Consider the following 19,476-nt stretch of genomic DNA (forward strand, 5'->3'; position numbering starts at 1 on the left):
AAACTTTAGCATCCATCACATCGGATATTTGATACTAATTAGTAGTATTAAACATAGTCTAATTACAAAACTAATTGCACTATTAAGTCTAATTAGTCCATGATTTGACAATGTGGTGCTACAGTAACCATTTGCTAATGATGAATTAATTAGCCTTAATATATTCGTCTCGCGAATTAGACTCCATCTGTGCAATTAGTTTTGTAATTAGCTCATGTTTAGTCCTCCTAATTAGCATTCGAATATCCGATATGACCCTACTAAAGTTTAGTACCTCGTATCCAAACACCCCCTCAGTCTGCCGCATGCAGCTACCAACTTCTGGAGCCCACTGCACACACAGCAATGGCTACACCTTCCAATCTTTTATGTGTACTTTCTTCAGTGTAATAGCGAAGGATGTGGACCAAAGTGAGATCAAGACAATAGGTACACCTATGCAAATTATAAGAAGAAACTATATATGTGGATTTTCAAGTTTGTCTGCTAAGAAGGACTACACACCTAAATTTGAGTAAAAAAATTGGTCAACCCAAAAGCATCTAGGTAGAATTCTATATTAAGGAATACGCATATCGACATAAAGATTATTAAAAAATAATATTGAGAATTGGAAAATCTTTAAATCTAGTTAGAAATTCTTGTATTTAAGTTGGAGAGCTTTTTTCCAATTAGATGTTCAATTTTTATAATTGAGGTAGAATCTATTCAAATCATGTTGATTTTTTAGGTGTAGACTATTCAAATTGAGATGGAAACTTTGAATGTAGTTGGACTTTCTTATTTGCTACATAAGAGTGATTAAAAGTAAATATGAACGTAGATGAATGGTTAGCGATGGTAGCAAAGGTTGAAATTGTAATTTGACTAGTGGAATGGAACTAAATTTCCTTTAGAAGGTGAAAAAACATTTTGCTGCAAAAACTAGAGTAGGAGTGTGGAAATTCTGGAATCAGGCTCAGTTGCACCTTTCACCATTGGTTTCAGTCTCTATAAGATGAAAGCTGACCTTGGAATCGGGCCAAAATCAGGCGTTCGTCAGGCCACGTCAGCCAATTTTTCGGACCGTCTAATCTCAGTATACTTTTTTCTCAACAGTAGAATATAAGAAATTAGGAAGATAAGGAAGAGTTGAAAAGGAAGGTGAGGGCAATTGTGTCATTCTCCATGCCTTGGATTTTGCAATTTTTATGTTTTTTATTTTGCTAAACACAGTAGATGATGCCAGCTCGCTGAAAAGATTCTGGTGGCAAACAGAATGTATTTGGAAGACTTTTGATGGCTGTTTTGCGACTCGCAGTTTTTTAATGCCACAAATCCTAATTCAAAAGTAGAAGTAGGTGTAAGTATGCAATTTGACCTTCAAATAAAACCCATGCTCGCGCCCCTAATGTGGACAAGGCCAGTCATTCCACAAATTTGAATTGAGGTCAACAAAATTGAATCCAACACATCTCCAAATAGACAATTATTTTTATCAATGGTTGAACAACTCTACACGAACTAGTACCACCTACAACAAGGAGCAGAGGCTGCACCGGACTAGTTATTAGTAGTTAGTACTAAGTTCTGATAATCATGTCTCTCTCTGAGAATCAGTCATTGGTAATTAGTCAGTGAAATTGATGCCCATGGACTTTGTCACCCCGTGTAATAGTTTTAGACTTTTGAGGCTTGCGTGTGGAATAAATCAGTTCCGTCTATATTTTCGCTTGTTCAACCTTATAGCTACTTTATGTAGTATTTGGAACTGTATATATAGAAGCTGTGTGCATACCAGGCAGCACGACGCTTGACGAATTAGGATGGCTTTTCAGGTTAACCATTCTGATGCTTTTGTTGAAATAATTGCTAGGCTCATAGCACTCATAGTTTTGCTAATATCTTGCAGGTGTCATTTTTGCTTGGTCTCTCCTCTGTCCTCGCAGCATGGATCTATTCTGAATTCCTGGGATACAGGGCATCCTCATCTTATGAAAAAAAGTAAGTTACATCTCTGCAGAAACCCCTGGATTTTGCTCAGCTTTATTTGAGACTCAAGATCTGAATCAATATCTCTCTCCAATCTAAAGATTCTTAAGTCTGTCAATGTTTAAGGACGGATAACCTCGACTGCAACAGTTGTCAGTAATGTCAATTGTTGTTTAGACCTTACGGTAGTTACATCACGAGCAACTTGAACAACAGGCGTCCTAATTTTGCTGCGATTATTGTTTCATCATCTGCAGCCACTCTGATGCTTATTTGGGTAACCAAACCATTAAAGAAGATGACAAGACAGTGCTACTTGAAGGAGGCATATGGAAACATCCATCCCAGGACAAGTCTGCCAAGGCAAATTTAATAAGGTGACTAAACGACTAACACAAAAACAAAAACCATCATGATTATATATATAGCATATACAGTTTGCGGAATGTTGATGTCTCTGTTTTTTTGTGAATTGTGACTTGTGAGCTGCAGGTTCATAACATTGAACAAGTCCTTTCTGCTTGAAAACAGGGGTGTGCTGAGAGCCATGTAAGGTCAATCATAAAGAATTAATGGTACATCTGCTCTAGGAATTCTGGCTACGTGATGAATGAGAATGATGGTCCTTATTTGTCGTTTAACCATTTCCAGGTCTGAATTTGGCATTATTCTGGTTTACTTTTACATCTGTGATCGGACAAGCATTTTTGCAGAAAGCAAGAAGGTAAGAATAAAGTCAGTCCTGTTACTTAATCTTGACACTCTCAGCAGAGTAGCTAGAGATTTGATGTAACATAAGTTTTGTTAGTTAAACTGTAGTTTTAGAAAGTTTCAGATATCTGAAGACTGTCCTTTTGACTTTTAGCTCTCTGATCTTCTATGGCCTCAGCACACCCATCCCTGTTTTGTTTTCGACAGAGCTACAACCGTGACATGTTTCTGTTTTTATACATTCTCCTTATCATTGCATCAACACTTACTTCGCTTAAGAAGCACCATGAACCGTCAGCAATTTCAAGAAAATCCATTCTCTATCTTAATCGCCACCAAACTGATGAATGGAGAGGGTGGATGCAGGTTGGTGATCTTACTTGACTTATTTAGTTGTTTCAGTAGTGTGATTTTTAGCTATCTATATCACCATGGATTTGAAGAGAGACTTGAGCGTGATGGCATGTCAAATGCACTGTTGTATTTTTTTATAGTTGTGTTTTGTCTGCAGGAGTAGTCTAATTATTCAATCTGCAATTCCAGGTCTTATTTCTGATGTACCACTATTTCGCTGCCTCAGAAATATACAATGCAATTCGTGTATTCATTGCTTGCTATGTCTGGATGACTGGATTTGGGAATTTCTCATATTACTATAAGAAGAAAGATTTTAGTATTGCAAGATTTGCTCAGGTGCCCATCCTAACTCAAATTTACCTGCTTTGATACTAATGATAAATTTGAGTTGTCTATATTTCTTGTAACTCCACCTTTCCATCACTGAACACTAACAACTTTACTTTTAATGCAGATGATGTGGAGGGTGAATTTCTTTGCAGCACTCTGTTGCATTGTCCTCGACAATGATTACATGCTGTATTATATCTCTCCAATGCACACCCTGTATACTCTAATGGTATATGGATCACTCTTTCTGTTCAACAAGTACAACGAGATATCATCAGTCATTGCTATTAAGATTGCTTGTTGCTTTTTCACTGTCATTTTTATATGGGAAATTCCTGGGGTATTTGAAATTTTGTGGGCACCATTTACGTTTCTCATAGGTAAGGTAACTCTGTATTTCTTTCTGTATGCCATTGTCATTTTGAGTTAGGGACTGAACAGAAATGTCCTTTTAGTTCAGGCTACAAAAATCCAGAGCCTTCGAAGGTAAACTTACCCCTGTTACACGAGTGGCATTTCCGTTCTGGCCTTGATCGATACATATGGATCATTGGAATGATCTATGCTTACTTTCACCCTAATGTAAGTATTTCAAATAGAAGATATATCTTTCATTCCCACTGAACTGTATGAACACGCATTAGATATTCAAGTTAATTTCCATACAGTTTTTCTCTTTGGTGTGTCTAATTTAAGCGTTCGCTCCATAATCCTTATGTTTACCTCATGCTAATCTAACACAGATCCTTCTGTCATATACAGGTTGAAAGATGGATGGAAAAGCTGGAAGAATCTGAGAATAAGGTTAAACTGACAATCAAGGGAACCATTGTGACAATTTCCTTGATGGTAACTTCTGACCAAATGTTTCCATCATCGTTACACCAATTAGGATGAGTTCAGGTTAATAAAATAACTAACTAGGGGTTCTGTTCTTCTAGGCTGGCTATCTGTGGTACGAATATATCTACAAGCTAGACAAACTTACATACAACAAGTACCATCCCTACACATCATGGATTCCTATTACGTATGTATAACAAATGTTATTGCAATGAAATTCCTATGATATGGTGTATGGCAGAAACTTCTCATTACAGTTGACCCGTATGTTTCTTACAGTGTTTACATCTGCTTACGCAATTGCACCCAGCAGTTGAGGAGTACCTCTTTGGCACTTTTTGTGTAAGCATTTAAAATTTTCTGTTTCTTTTGGCCTTTGCAAAGTTATCAAGAGCTATCAAAACTAAAATTCGAGATTGGTATATATGTCTTGGTACCTTTCTAAGATCGTAGGAAAATCTCTAAATCTTTATCAACTTATTATCGGGATATTTGCTTTTATATAGTTTCGGTTACTCTATCTCTAAGTATTTAATCCCTTTTTTATAGTTGGCTTGGCAAAATTACAATGGAGAGTTATATTTCTCAGTTCCACATCTGGCTCAGGTATGGGACTCAGTACGTTTCTAATTACTGAAGGTAGTCGTTCAGTGTAATGTGTGTATGAATGTGCCTATAAGGTAATTAAAGATTCAACCGTGGAAATCAAAAGCAACCAAGTTAACCTTTCATACTAGAAGTTTATTAAACTGAACCCAAAAGAGAATGTTCAGATGCTTTAGATATTCTGTTGTGTTTTCAGTTTTCAGACTGATCCATCAGTGGCTTCTTTTACAGATCTGGTATTCCAAATGGACAGCCAAAGTTGCTTCTATCTTTCATACAAGATTATCCGTTGCTTAACTTTTTGCTTACAACAATGATATTTCTTCTGGTAAGCTCCAGCTTCAAATTGATTTCCGTTCAGCAAAACCATCAAAAGATATTCATTACATGGCTTATATTGCAGATATCATACCGGGTGTTTAAGCTCACAAACATATTGAAAGAGGCTTTTATTCCGACCAGGGATAACAATCGTCTATGTCAAAATTTTATCGCTTGCATTGCAATCTTCGTTTGCTTATATTGCGGCTCATCTATTCTTCAGAAAATACGAATTGTATAGGTAACCACCTAGAACTTACAGAGCTCACAAACACCTGTCTTGAGGTACATATCTCATATAACTCTACTCAGATCGCACATTGCTTTTTCAGGGATGAAGAAATTCCGAATGAATGAACTTGGTAGTTCCATTGCTTTATTACAAAATGGTTTGTTGATGTTAATTCATTTTCATAGTTGGTGATAGTTTTACCTTTTTTTAATGAAACGGTGATAGTTTTACTCTGCCTGAAGAAGCTGCTCCGTTGTGATACTGTTCCCTAGGAAACACCGACTGTAACAAACTGATTTTCAGCAATAGATCGAATGAACTTTAGCAGCTCCCATATCATATTTTAGAAGGCAAAGAAGCCATCGAACCCCTCGACTCGCTGGCGCCAGCCACGTACGTACATGGTCAGGCAGTGCCGCAGTGCGCTGAGGTTCTGCTCGGCGCAGTGCCGTTGGGCGCAACAGTGACGTTGAGGCCAACAGCCCGGGTTGTCTGGGCTCTACGATCTGGCTGCACCGGCCTTACTGTTACGTCAAACGAGCATGGGCAGAAAACTGAGCATCAATGAGAGACGCATGGATCTCGAAATATATGCGTACGCGGTGCATGGGATTCAAACCCGCAACCTCTTATCTCGTACGTAGCTTCCTTACCATCTCACCTACACAGCCCATCCAATAGAGTAGGGGATATGATCATTTCATATTCACCCGTGGGGGACCCTTTAATCCCGGTTGGTAGAGGTCTCCACCAATCATGAAATTTAGACCCGGGATGGTCAAAAAAATGACCGAGATTTTTGTTGAGGATGGAAGGTCGTTTTTCTACTAGTGGAGCTATAGTTGGATAGCCTCAGGGGGTTGAAGGGTATATTAACGTTGTCTAATAGACGGTCTCATGCATTGATATGTAATCTTGAGACAACTTAATAAACAATATGTGCAATCTACGTAATCTCTCTCTCTCTTCACCCTCTTTTTCCACATCAGCAAAAATCCTATGTGATACTGCACGAGATGACATACGAGACTGCTGAGGTGTAGCAATATACCTGCCCTTATGAATGGATGTTTAGATTTGGTCCGCATCACAAATTGATGCACTATATGCTAGTTTTTGACACAAGCGGTATTAGGGATTATTATTTTATGGCATATGGATATATGTAGTGGGTAACACTTATCCATCGTATTAGGTGGTGTTTGTTTCGTGCTTTCACTACTGGGGCTTCACTACCGGGAAAGCCCGGTTCCTAACCCCCTTTAGTACCGGTTGTGCAACCGGTATTGCTACTTCGATAGTAAAGGGAGTGCCCTTAGTACTGGGTGAAATAATCGGTACTAAAGGATATTAATAAATAAAAAAAAATCACCCTGCCCGAGCCCGAGCCCGAGCCCAAGTCCCGCCGGCTCGAGCACGACCCCCACCACTCCTCCCGCCAACACTCCTTGCCCGACCCCGCCACCCTCCCACCTAGCTGCCCCCCCCCCCTCTTGCCGACGCGCAGCGGGGCTGGCCACGGCACCTTTGGTCACCAGCGCCTCGCCTCCCCACATGAGCAGATGGGTGCCTCGCCTTCCACTGCCAACACAAATGAGCAAGAAAGGCACGCATGAAATCAAATTAAATGAAGACCATGCATCCCAAGTCAGTAATCTAGCATCTCACATTCTCACTATAAGTAGTAATTACAAAGAATGCACAAATGAGCAAGAAAGGCACGCATGAAATCAAATTAAATGAAGACCATGCATCCCAAGTCAGTAATCTAGCATCTCACATTCTCACTATTAGTAGTAATTACAAAGAATGACCAACCTGATGCGGAGGTCTTGCAAGTTGCAACTACTCTACCTGTAGTCATTCTTTTACCTCTATCTGTCTCCGAAGCAAGCACACACCATCCTCCGCGTGTGGTATTGGCAAGCGGACTCTTGTTAAAATAATGGGCTTGGCCCATTGCAATTTCGGAATTGGCACCCTCAATGTTCCATGCCCCTTCCACAAGGACGCACGTCACACTCTCCAAGATTGCACGGTCTTGAAGAAAGAGCTCGGTGCCCCATGGAATACAAGCGGCCCCGCCGCACTGACTACCGTCGGATGACTACCGTCGGGATGACAACAGGCACGACTACCAACACCATGATGATGGCAACGTCAGCAATGACCGCCGCCACGATGACCGCTACAACGACGACCGCAACCGTCGTCGTGACGACCGTGATGACCGTGGCAACCGTGACAATCGCGAGCATGATAACCACGATGACCAGAACCGAGAGGAGCACTGCGACCAGCCACACCAAGATGCCCAATGGCCCGATGCCAACCAAAATGGGGATTTTCAGTGACCGGAGTGCCAAGTCAACATCATCGTGGGTGGCCACAACGTTTTTTGCAGCAACCGCCAATAGAAGCTACGCTAGTGAGAGGTGCACTTTATCTCCATACAGCCAGTCCAGTATCTGTGCTAGTCAGAGCAGTCTATAACCTTCTCCAAGCAAGGTCACTAGGTCCATACCCCAGATCCTAGGTTGTACCCGCTGGTGGTTTGCCCAACCATAGATCGGGCGCTACTCCTCAAGGAACTGATTGATGGTGGCAGCAGTGTGGCGGATCCACTTCGGATCTACTAGGTTAAACATGCTTTAGCCGCCTGATATGCGACACTCATGCCTAAGCCGAGTAAACACGAAGTGCCGTCGGATTTTCCTCCAATTTAACCACTTTGAACAGGACCGATTTAGCAGACTCACACGAGGGTGAGCGGTTCCAGAGAGTACAACAAGTCCACCAAGTTAACAAATTTACTACTGGATTTAGTTGCGAAAAAGAACATCAGAGTTTTACAAGATTTCGGAAAAACAGCAGAAGATAAAACACTAGCGGAAGCAATCGTCGGGGTCGGATGTCCTGGTGAGGCCAGCCGGGACATCACTGATCCCTCTCCTCGCCGTCCGAGGAGGGATCCCACTCGACCGTCCAGCCCGGCGGGAGCTGGGGCGGCCAAGCGCCAGCAAAAGAGGGGTCGGGAGCAGCAGCTTCACCTGAAAAACAGGAGCCACAACAAGGCTGAGCTACTAAGCTCAACAAGACTTAACCGATAGGAGTGAAACCACTCCACACTTCTAGACATGCAGGGCTTTCTTGGCTGAGGGGTTTGGTTGCCAAAAAGCACTAAGTAAAACCCTATTTTCAAGTTTTAGCTCAAATTTTTAAGTTCCTTAACTGATCTAGGTTTTGCAACCTATTCTAAGCAATCATAGGGCCAAACAAGGTATGTATATCAACAACAACCATGTCATCATCAGATTCCTCTTTTACTCAGGGTGACATAGCGATCAAGCAATCTCAAACTGTGAGAGGCAGACGAATCAATTCGAGTTCTTTAACCATGCATGGCGAACCTAGCCTCACGACATCCACGCACCCGGAGGTCGCTTCCTGTGTCGGCCTTCCCCATCAATCCCCTAACCCGTGTCGGGCCCATTTCCTTTGGTGCAAGGTTCCACAGACCCGGCCTCTGCCGTTCTGGGGCCACGCATGCCACCACGTGCGACATCCAGCAGGGGAAACTCCGTTCCAAGAACAATGGGGCGACCGCTCACGTCTAGGTTCAATCCAGTACTAGGCTTCCTCATCCCATACTAAGTATGAGGCTAGTACTTTCAAACACTTGATCACGAACACCACCACTGTCGGACCTTAGCAAGTTTTTCATAGACAGACGGGGCCACCATCCGTCCACCAAAGAGTTACCAAACCATGCCCCATCCATCGTCCTTATAGTTGTAACAGAAAGGTAGACATCCAACTCCTACAACTCGCAAGTGACAGGAAATCACTCGACTTTTACCGTCTCCTAGTTAAGCAAGGCAACGACTCGGTCCAACAACTAGTGCTCAGATCATGGGGATAACTAAGTCATGCATCTAGGGTTTCAAACAACTCCTATACGTAAATGCACAAGCATGTTACAGAAGGCATGCGCAAGTCTGGTAAAACATGCAGGGTTTTCATGCAACCGGGGCTTGCCTTCGAGCAAAGAGGAAGGAAATTGCTCGACTTCGGGGGCGACTTTGGCTTCAGCGGGCAAGAGCTCAGCTACAGCTTCGTCTTCTGGCGCCGAGTGCAGCTCGTAGAAGCCGTCGACGAGGCGCAGCTCTACACGAATGCAATGCAAGAGTTAGCATAGACGGTTATTTCAACAGCAACACTTGCTCGCCTGAGCCCAGAAACTTGCGACAAGGAGCAGGCGGGTGGGGAGGTTTAAGAGAGCTGGTGAAGATCAAAAGGCAAGGGTCGGAAAGGAACTTATGATCTGATCCTTGAACTAGAGGATGTGGTATACTAGGGATCCTCCGACGCAAGCGCTGAAGGGTTCCCAAGTTTTACACATACACCCTCGGGTTGAAGAAAAAGATCACAGCTGAGCCCTCGGGCGAGGCGGATAAGGGTCGGCGGAACAGATAGGGTCGGGCGAGACGGAACCAGGGTCGGGCGGATAAGAGGGGTCGGGCGAAGCGGACTGGGGTCGGCAGCTTACCTTCTTCCTGAAAGGAAGGCTTGGGGTCGGGAAGAGGCAGACTTGGGCGGAGGGACTAAAGCTTTGGACAACGACTAAGACCGGCAATGCTCCGGCGGCGGCGATGCTTCTTGCGGATCACAAGTAAGCTTTTACGCAGCACGGAGGAGCAAGCGGCTGGGTGACTTGGGGAAACTGAGGGAAGCTGAGGGGAGAGTTCCTCAAGAGCTTTAGGGGGTGGTGTTAGGAGCTTGAGCAGGGAGCGAGAGAGTGGCTGAAGGCAACAATGGCGGAGGGAAACTCCGGCGGGCTTGTGTACTCTTCTTTATAGCTGCTGGAACGGCAAGGGAAGCGGTGCGGGAGAGAGAGAAGGGGAGCGGCGCGAAGGCCGGGGAGAAGCAATGGAGTGCTCTGCCGGGGCGGCGATTGAGCGACAAGGGCGGTGGTGCAGGACTCGGGGATGACGCCAGCGGTCATTGGGTTCTACCGTCAGGGTGGCGCAGGAGCGGGTATGCCGCTGGTTGAGATTTGGCGGAGGCGGGCGTCGTCGTGCGGAAGATTTGATAGAAGCGACCGGTTTAACGGCGCTAGAATCGAGGGCGCACAGGTGAGAAGACAGGCAGCCGCGGGCGCGCGGGCGAGCGCGGAGCAACAGATTGTCGGGCGGCTTCTGATAGGGCGGGGAAAGGAGTTGTCGCTGCCATGGTCGGGGTTGGCGATGGAGGAATCGTCGTGTAGCGGGAGACCAGGCGGCGCGACTGAGATCGAAGTGACGGAAAAGACGGGCGACATCGGGCTCTACGGCCGGGATCTGGTGGTGTGATGATGGGCGCGGGAGGCAATGTGCTGCAGAAAGGTTGCAGAGGGGCTTCCGCCGCCATTGGGGAAGGGGGCGCGAGAATCCACTTGGTCGCGAGCCAGAGACAAAACTGAGCGGCGGGCGTCGGAGAAGATGAGCCACGTGGCAGGGAGACTCTGAAGCGGGCATGCAACTTGAGTGCGCTGGTCGCGGAAGATCTGGGGAAAAGATCTCAAGGGTCCATTGGTCAGACAGAACGGCGTTTGTGAAGGACGTAGAAGGATCTGACGGTGGGCTGGGTTTGTCGGGGTCGGGAGCGGAGCGAAGCGGGGAGGGGTCGGGTCTCAGGGGTCGGGACCGGGCGGAAGGCTGAGCCCTCAGGTGAGGCAAAACAAGACAGATGATCAGGGTTAGGATTTAAGGTTAACCCGGAGGATTAGGGCAGGTCATCACAAGCAGTCTCAACATCATCTTCACCGAGACCTTGAAGTGCATGGACTTCGATTTCGAGCGGCTCCAGCCCTGTGAAGAACCCTTCTACGGTATTGTCCCCAGTGCCTAGAGTTGCAGCCTTCCTCCTAGGAGGAAGTTTTGCCATCCTATGGAGGTTCATCGACGGAAACGAAGACTTCCTGATTCGGTAAGGTGAAGTTTCCATTGTCACCCTCGCCGTAAGAGTTCGGAGTCAAGGCAAAGCGAGGGACCTAAAATTCATCATAGTCCAAAACCTGGGTAGGGTACGGGTGGGTCGTCAGATTGGATCTAAAATGACTATGTTAATTTCTGGGAAAACATGGCAGCCAAGTTTTTGAGGTCAAAGTGGGCGCAGGAAGGGCCTGGCCCAACCTTCCAAGGCGTAAAACCAACTCGGAAAGGTTGATGCATTCAGAATGGTACTGCTGATCTGATCTAGCCTCGTGATTAGATCAGATGACATGGGTGGGTAGGTTGCCACGAGGGTGTGCGGAACTCTTGTCGAAAGAGAGAGATCGCCGACCTGCTAGATGATCGGTGCAATGAACCTCGAGTGAAGACCGAGTTCCGTCGATGCAGATTCGATGGATGCTGAGCTGACAAAGGTGGTGGCGAAGTCAGACTCCACCGGCATGCTTCCGAAGCAAAGCTAGATCAGGTTGGCGAGGAAGTCATTCATGCTCTCGGGGAAGATGACGCCGGGACAGGATGCCATCGAGATCGCTGGGGAGGATCTCACGATCACCCCTACCAGGTGCGCCAACTGTCGGATTTAGTGACTGGAAGTCCACCAAGGGACTGCCCAGGTGATAGATTTGTAGGCGGGCGAGATCGCAAGACCAAGAACTCAAATGGTAACACAGAGGCGTAAGGTTTAGACAAGTTCGGACCACCGAGGAGGTTTAACACCCAACGTCCTGTGTTCTGGTGGGTTGTATTGTTGGTATGAGATGAGTTGGGATGCCTTGCCCTCGGGGGTGTCCCTGGCCACCTTACATAGGCTGCGATCTAGGGTTACAAGTCAGATAGGATCTAATCCTAGTCGGTTGTTACATAAAAAGCAACCTGAGTTAGACTACAACGCATATCCCGCAATATTCGGGCGGAATCTACTCGCCCGATCTTCGAGCTTGTGCTCCATGCGTCTTTATGCCATACCTTGCCCCGCACACCATGATCGAGCGGGCCCACTTGCCAAGCTGACCAGTATCCTGGTCTGTAGGAGCCGTGTAGGAGCAGTGAGTACCCTTATCCTCACCATTAAACCACGTAAACACCACTAAACCGTGGTCCACCCGTGCACAAATATAACCCCAAAGATTTTTCATAATTGGATCCATCTCCTATGAACAACTACTCCCAAGGTAGCAAGACCATGTGCTACTTTATTAGAGTTTCTACTTTCTTGTAGGACTAAAAAATCGTCAGGTCAACTACATGATTCTATAGCACACGGATATGCCCTGCAGCAGCGCTTACATCAAAACTTGTCGATGTAGCTCTGACTGTATAACCATCAGAGCATCAATCTCAATCAGAACATGACCGCCACCGACCCAAGCACGACGAGGAGTATCACCGCGCACGACGTGCCCTTCTTCCTCCCTTCACCGGCACCCGAGATCCGGCCATCCAACCTCTCCAACGTCATGTTCCATCCACGGACGCCAACGATGACGTCGCGGACGGCGCCAGCGAAGAATCCGACGGACGCGTTCTGGGTGGTTCGGCGGCCGGCGGCGAGCCTGATCGTCGCGTCGAGGAGGGCCTCGGGCGGCCTGGACGACGCGCCCGTGGCGCCAGCAGCGACGTACACCAACAGGCGGTGCGCGGCGGCGTCGTACTCGATCCACACGGTCCTGCTAGGAGCTGTGCCGTTTGGCGTGACGGTGACGTTGAGGCCCACGCCCGGCTCGTACTGGCCGTACGCCCTCACCGCGCCGGCCTCGACGGCGGCGAGGCCGCCGGACGCGGCGGCGTCCGGGGCGAACGTGACGTTCCCGGGGCCGCGGAACCCGTCCCGGTTCAGGAACGGCGGGTAGATGTCCCGGAGGACGACGAACGCCACGGCGGAGGACCCGGCCAGCGAGAAGCTGGTGTTGAACGACGCCTCGCGCTCCGGCACCCCGCCGCCGTCGACGACGTCGCCGGCGCGCCAGACGCCGACCCTCTGGGAAAGGAGCAGGAAGCCCTCGGAGTGGTTAACGCGGGAGTAGTGCTCATCTGATGATGACGCGGGGCCGAAGAGGAGAGCGAGGCCGGTGATGGACGTGTTGGTGACGGCGACGATGTCCTCCGTTCTGGCGTCGAAGGCCGGGAAGCTGTAGGTATCCACGTCGCCGCCGGACGCCGCGGCGGAGGTCGCTGCCGCGCACAGCGCCAGCAGGACAAGCCTCTGCATTGTTGCACTGATCAGCATCTCGATTACGGTACTGTCTCTATAACATCAGGATGTATATATACATTTCAAGTGCTTTTAATGATTTTGGTCAAACCTGCGTGCTCAAAACAAAGCATGGCGGCGACCTGATCTCCTCTTGGCCAATCAATTGCGTCCACGCTTCCACAAACAGATTGTTTTTGCAAGTAATAAACATAGACAGCTTATATATAGAACTGACAGACACAGGAGGAGATGAGCACAAGCAATTCTTTTGAACAAAGCAATCGTATATTCAACACATCGGTTGACTGCATCATGGCAGATACCTTAACGAGCGACGAGACATGCATTGTTGATTGGGCTACTAGCTAGTAGTAAAAAATTGCAAACGAGCGCTTAAGGCAGAAGAAAGTTGGATCAATGGTTGCTTTTGAAGGAAAAGAGGGGTTATTTTTGAAATACAGCTAGCTGTCATATTCAACCTGGTAGATTAAAATTCAAGAAAATTAAATGCTTCTGAAACTCATTGTTCTCGATGCTATTTAATTTGCATCCATGGTTAGAACTTAGAATACTTTTACTAGCAGTTAGTACCAACCGCATGATGGCAAGGACCGAGAGGACACTGAACAAAGAAATTACTACATCGGAAAGCTTAACCTGTATCTATATTCAGATTCTAACTGGACAAAATTTGGTGTCCTTCAGCAAATCCACCCAGTAACATTGCGCTTCATTGTAGAGAGCAAAGCGCGTGGCAAGGCGAGCTCTCATATTTTACATAAAAAGCAGGCGACATGCTGAAAATCTTATACTGATTTTAGGTTACTTAAGGTCCTTTAATGAAATTTAGGTGGGCCGGGGATTCCCCAGGTGACCCTAAAAAAAAGCACGTGACATAGCAAGAACCATAACCATACTATCTCTTAGTCTTAGCAGAGTTTTAAACCCCTAACTAAGCGAGATTACATACATACATACAACATTTTTTGTTAAAAATCTAATCAAACTGTGATCAAGGCATACATACTACTAATAAGCAATACTTGTTGCCACGGGCCCTACGTATCACTAAATGATGCCAAGCTACATCTTCGGCGGCTGCATGTTGCGCTCCCGCCGCAGCCTGGACTGCAAGCAGCACACCACCGCGGTGACAACGGCGGCCGTGGCAGCCACAGACCCGAGCACCGCGAGCAGTATCACCCACCACGCCGTGCCCTTCTTCCCGCCGCCCTCAAAGCTGTCCACCGCCAGGTGCCAGTCGCGGACACCGACGACGATGTCCTGGATCGCGGCGGCGAAGAATCCGACGGACGCGGTCTCGGTGGTGCGCCGCCCGGCGAGGCCGAGTGGCGCGTCGATGAGGGCCATGGCCGGCCTCGGCTCGCCGGCGCTAGCCACGCGCACGGACAGACGGTGTCCAGCGGCGGCGTACTCGATCCACACGGTCCTGCTAGCCGCCGTAACGTTGGGCGTGACGGTGACGTTGAGGCCGACGGCGGGGTCGTCCGGGCCGTACGACCTCACCGGGCCGGCCTCGACGGTCGCGAGGCCGCCGGCGGCGGCGATGCTGACTCCGTCGTCGGGCGAGGTGTAGTTGGCGAAGCCGCGGAGGCCGCCCCGGCCGTGCAGCGGCGGGAGGCTGTCGAGGAGGAGGACGAATGCGACGGGCGCGGCGGCGGTCAGCGTGAAGCTGGTGTTGAAGGAGGCCTCGACGGCCAGGGCCCCGCCGGCGCCGGGGCGCCAGACGTCGACGGTGCCGGGGAGCAGGAGGAAGCCCTCGGTGCGGTTGAACTCGGAGAAGGCGTCGTCGTGTTCGAAAAGGAGGGACGCCGGCAGGAGGATGGCCGCGTTGCTGGCCGCCACGAGGTCCCGCATCGTGGTGGTGTCGAAGGCAGGGTAGCTGAAGGTGTCCACGCGCGCCGCCCCGGCGCCGCCGGAGATGGCTGCTGCCGCACAGAGGAGCAGGACGGCGAGCCTGTGGATTGCACCGGTCATACGATCAGAGAGCAGCATTGTGGTGGGCTGGCTGGCTAGCTAGTTGTTACGCCATCAGAGAACGGGGTTGGATAGATCACTTTATAGCTGCGGCTTGTTTGCTTCATGTGTCCTCCATGCATTAAACGTTGACAAAGACAAACAAGCGTACTGGATTTGATGTGCGCACGTGGTCGTATCGAAGGAAATGTCAACATCGGCAGCTTGAGGTGCTTTGGTCAGAGTCAAGCAGCAGGAGTACCTCTCACCTGTGATTAGGCAGACGAGAATGGTCGTACGAACTCGCTCAAAATGCTTGGCCAAACTCCCACATGCTGATTTAAATTATATATATTGTTGTCTTTCTCAAAAGAAAAAAACTTTTAATCACTTTTTATACAGTGTGATCGATGCACTCCTCTAAATTAATCTTCAGCTACTCCATGCAGGCTTTTAGCTCATCAGAAACTAGAAAAACACGTACAAATCAAATTTGGACATTGCTGTGGTAGTTACGGTGAGGTATTACTGTTGATGCTGGTTATTGACACATTTTAGTGCTATTTAACTAGTATTTGCATAGTTAATCTTATACTAACTCGTCAGTTGGCACCTCAAATAACCCTATTATTACATATTTGTTGTATTTTAGAGTATATTGCATTATGACAGGAAATACGACATAATCAAGTAGGTTTACATAAAGAGCTTAATGGATATTTGGACATGGATTGTCGAGGGAAGCTAGCACGAGGAAGGAGAGGACCAAGAGGGTGAGAGAGGGCCCAAGCTGATTGGCCTGGCCCATTCTTGGGCCCAGTCGGCCTCCTATTTCTTCAGCATGACGTCCACGACATCTCTAGGGTTTTTCCATCGACTATTGACGGGTCCATAGACTCGGGGTCTCCAATGGGCCCGCTTTTTCACAACGCTCGGCCCAAAAAGCGGCGCATCGACAACGCGCACCTGGGCCGACCTAGATACGCGACGCCAGGCCACGATCACGATCCGGCCATCGACTGGCAGCCCCGACCAAGAGGCATGGTCGGGGCTAGGACCACAGTCCGACTCCGACCAAGTTTCCCCGACTAGGGATATGCCTCTAATCGGACCGACGCACATCGCTCCCTCCTAACCAGCACGATCGGGATGCCTGCTTGGTGTGGGCCCGGGGAGCAGGTGAAGCAGATAAGGGGAGACACTCAGGTCAACCGCCGTACAAAGGATTGTACCTCGCCACGCCCTGCGCACGCGCCGCACAGTGCTGTCGTGCCATGTCAGGCGGACACTGTGCTACCTACCCGTCACGACGAAGCGACTGGATGTGATAAACAGGGATGGAGGGTGATGGCCATCCCATACCCAATGACGTGGGCACTAACAAGATTAGGCAGCGCCCGTGCACCCTCTCTCTCTCACTTGTAAGGTAGTCCCCTTGAACTATAAAAGGGGCACATGCTCTCTCTCTCGATAGAAGACTCTCTAACTCTCTCCAAACACTTAGCGCACATTTGAGCCCCCATCACTCTCCATGAAGCATCCTCACATGAGTAGAGACTAAATGTGATACAATTATCAGTCCTAGGAGGCTGATAACACATTTATTCGACAGATGGTTCAAAAACCGTACAACTCCCGAAGGAGTGGGCGGGCAAGCCACACCCAAAGAAGAACTAAACCAATAACGATACAAATCCAAGTTGCAGTCCAGTTGGACTCTGTGCTGCAATCGGAACTAAGTGTCAGCGTAAGTATCCTGCAATAGGCTAACACCACAAGCAGCGTTGGGTGCAGACACGACCTCCTACTCGAGATCCTCGGCGACGTAGTCTGGGTCTTCCTCTGAAGCAACAAAACAAGGGTGAGTACAAAAGTACTCAACAAGTCCAACCCCATCCACAGAGGGGGATACAATAAGAGTATGCACAGGATATAACAAGGATGAGGTTAAGGTTTATTTGCAATAAAGCTAGATTTTCAACACATGCAAGGGTTCATTTTTAAAAGAGTTTTTGCAAAGCTTTCCTTTAGTAACCAAAACATTAAGTGGCGTTGATCCTACACAAAGGATCCAAATTTTATTGCTATTGGACTCCCCGTCCACCATAGCCCACGGCACAACTGCCGGACACTTCCAAAATTCAACACACGCCATAAAAACCATCCATCTCCAAGTGCTAGTTATGTGATCAAGCTGTAACTCATCCAATGCCGTGGACACGGCTACCCGTATAGGTTTTAACTCTGCAGAGGTTGTACACTTTTCCCACAAGTAGAGTACCGCAGCAAGATCACCTTAGTGCCAGTGCGGATTCTAACAAAGCCATTACCCACCTTAGCTAAGACTGACTAGTCCACACGGAATCAACCATGGGGTTAACGACCAACCATGAGGCCTTAACTGGGACCTAAGTCACAAAGATCTCACTCCTTTTTCATGGGCTCCCATTGCTCACCAACTCACCCGAAGACTAACAGTTTAGCTAGTGGGATTTATGCTAAGCCGTTGCCGCATACAACGGTCAATTTGTTGCACGAGGGTTGGGTTAGGCAAGATGACACATCAACTCGGTCCTTAACCATGACAAGATGGATATCTCCCAACTTTGCTCAACCACCAAGGTACGAGCCCAACATATTAGCATTTCACACATGAAACACCCATCCATCTCATCTAAGCATCCCTTTCCTTTACCTCCAAAGAACCCCATTTCCCTTTTTAAAACACTCACACATTTATTCTTTAACAAAACATATTGTGGTCATGATTGAATTGTATAACAAGTCCTAAGCATTCTAGCAGTAATTATCATCCAAACAGAGCAAGTCATATTTAGAGATAATTATAGGACAAGCAAGGAATAATTATAACAATCAAGGGGTGGCTATCCAACCATGTTTCAGCGGTAAAATAATATGCAATTTTATAAAAACCGCCAATAGGTTGTGTTTGAAAAATTAGGATAAATATGCATCAAAGGGTGAGATTGGACTTGCCGTTCTCAAAGCCTTTCGGGAGTTCCTGCTCACGGTACTGTTCCTCGGGCTTGGGCTCACAGTCAAACTCCTCCTCGTGCTCATCCTCAGGTACTCCGCGATCTACGGCACACAGAATCAAGCACACAATAAATAAAAGAGAATTAAAACTTTTTTACGGCACACAGAATCAAGCACACAATAAATAAAAGAGAATTAAAACTTTTCCCGTTGGCTAGTCAGTACTACTTTGGGTTGCTTATTTGCTTACCTAGAATGATCATCATGCCATGTTCTTATCGTCCAATAGTTGAGTACCCTCGTGTAGTGACAACGTGCGAGAAGGAAAGTGTTAGGCATGGTTCACATCCACTCACGATAACACTTAGATCGAGTCATTTCATGCTTGGCGATTGCATCTACAAGTGATCTTAGATCTCTAGGATAAGCATTTTATCTATCTTGTTCACATCCATACTCTCTATCTACTTTAATCTAGATCACTTAGTTCTTTTGTTAGTTCAATTCTATCTTATACAAAGAACCTTCGGTTACATAGGTTAGTGCATAGTTAAGCGTGCAAATACACTTGTTCCACGTATTGATAAACCAAACCCCAAGGGAAGAGCTACAATTGATCCGTGCACTTGTGGTTCACAAATTAGCGTGCTAACTGCCGTCAACAATTACCTCTTAGGAGGTAATAGAATAAATATTTATTTATATTCTTTTTATTTTAAAAAATATGAAAAGTATGGGAAAATCTTTCTAGATATAACTTCCATGCATGCAGGGTTGAATCATCTAATATGATAGGCTAAATATATCCAACATGCATCGGTTGCATAGAACGTAACGTGATACAAAGTTTCAAAGAGAGGAAAAAGATGTGACACGAGCACGTGAGAGGCCAAACGTGATGTACCGTTTTCATTATTTTTCATAACGGGAATATGTGCAGGATG

At 47.1% G+C, this 19,476-nt stretch overlaps 3 protein-coding genes across 6 annotated transcripts; 1 reads left to right on the top strand and 2 right to left on the bottom strand.

Annotated features, from left to right (window-relative positions):
* Positions 1-1,738: 1,738 nt before the first annotated feature.
* Positions 1,739-5,705, top strand: LOC101783429 (protein REDUCED WALL ACETYLATION 3). 4 transcript variants are annotated; one of them, XM_022828111.1, is made up of 16 exons: positions 1,739-1,817; positions 1,892-1,983; positions 2,229-2,348; positions 2,464-2,520; positions 2,623-2,695; positions 2,890-3,048; positions 3,226-3,375; positions 3,494-3,749; positions 3,830-3,951; positions 4,132-4,218; positions 4,311-4,399; positions 4,492-4,554; positions 4,762-4,818; positions 5,050-5,146; positions 5,222-5,380; positions 5,452-5,705. In XM_022828111.1, exons 1-15 carry the CDS (start codon positions 1,806-1,808, stop codon positions 5,378-5,380), a joined length of 1,593 nt encoding a protein of 530 aa, XP_022683846.1. In that variant the 5' UTR covers positions 1,739-1,805; the 3' UTR covers positions 5,452-5,705. The 4 variants fall into 4 exon arrangements, with proteins under 4 accessions (XP_022683846.1, XP_004974998.1, XP_022683847.1 ...); XM_004974941.3 differs by having other exon boundaries at positions 5,472-5,705; XM_022828112.1 differs by lacking the exons at positions 1,739-1,817; positions 1,892-1,983 and having other exon boundaries at positions 2,307-2,348; positions 2,464-2,525; positions 2,837-3,048; positions 5,472-5,705.
* Positions 5,706-12,480: 6,775 nt separating this feature from the next.
* LOC101771298 lies at positions 12,481-13,618 on the bottom strand. Its single transcript, XM_004977650.3, has one exon. It carries the CDS (start codon positions 13,589-13,591, stop codon positions 12,707-12,709), a length of 885 nt encoding a protein of 294 aa, XP_004977707.1. The 5' UTR covers positions 13,592-13,618; the 3' UTR covers positions 12,481-12,706.
* Positions 13,619-14,398: 780 nt separating this feature from the next.
* Positions 14,399-15,578, bottom strand: LOC101783834. The gene has a single exon (XM_004974942.3). The coding sequence runs from the start codon at positions 15,572-15,574 to the stop codon at positions 14,642-14,644; it is 933 nt and encodes a 310-aa protein (XP_004974999.1). The 5' UTR covers positions 15,575-15,578; the 3' UTR covers positions 14,399-14,641.
* Between the last annotated feature and the right edge of the window lie 3,898 nt (positions 15,579-19,476).

Source organism: Setaria italica, chromosome VII (assembly GCF_000263155.2).
Source record: "Setaria italica strain Yugu1 chromosome VII, Setaria_italica_v2.0, whole genome shotgun sequence".
NCBI classification, from domain to species: Eukaryota; Viridiplantae; Streptophyta; class Magnoliopsida; order Poales; family Poaceae; genus Setaria; species Setaria italica.

What these genes read in the sequence shown, in the direction of transcription:
- LOC101783429 (XM_022828111.1), top strand. An exon ending in ACATCATGGATTCCTATTAC is followed by an intron (nt 4,400 to 4,491) that starts GTATGTATAACA and finishes TGTTTCTTACAG; the next exon opens with TGTTTACATCTGCTTACGCA. An exon ending in CAGTTCCACATCTGGCTCAG is followed by an intron (nt 4,819 to 5,049) that starts GTATGGGACTCA and finishes CTTCTTTTACAG; the next exon opens with ATCTGGTATTCCAAATGGAC.
- LOC101771298 (XM_004977650.3), bottom strand. Translation starts at nt 13,591, where the DNA reads ATGCTGATCAGTGCAACAATGCAGAGGCTTGTCCTGCTGGCGCTGTGC.
- LOC101783834 (XM_004974942.3), bottom strand. Translation starts at nt 15,574, where the DNA reads ATGCTGCTCTCTGATCGTATGACCGGTGCAATCCACAGGCTCGCCGTC.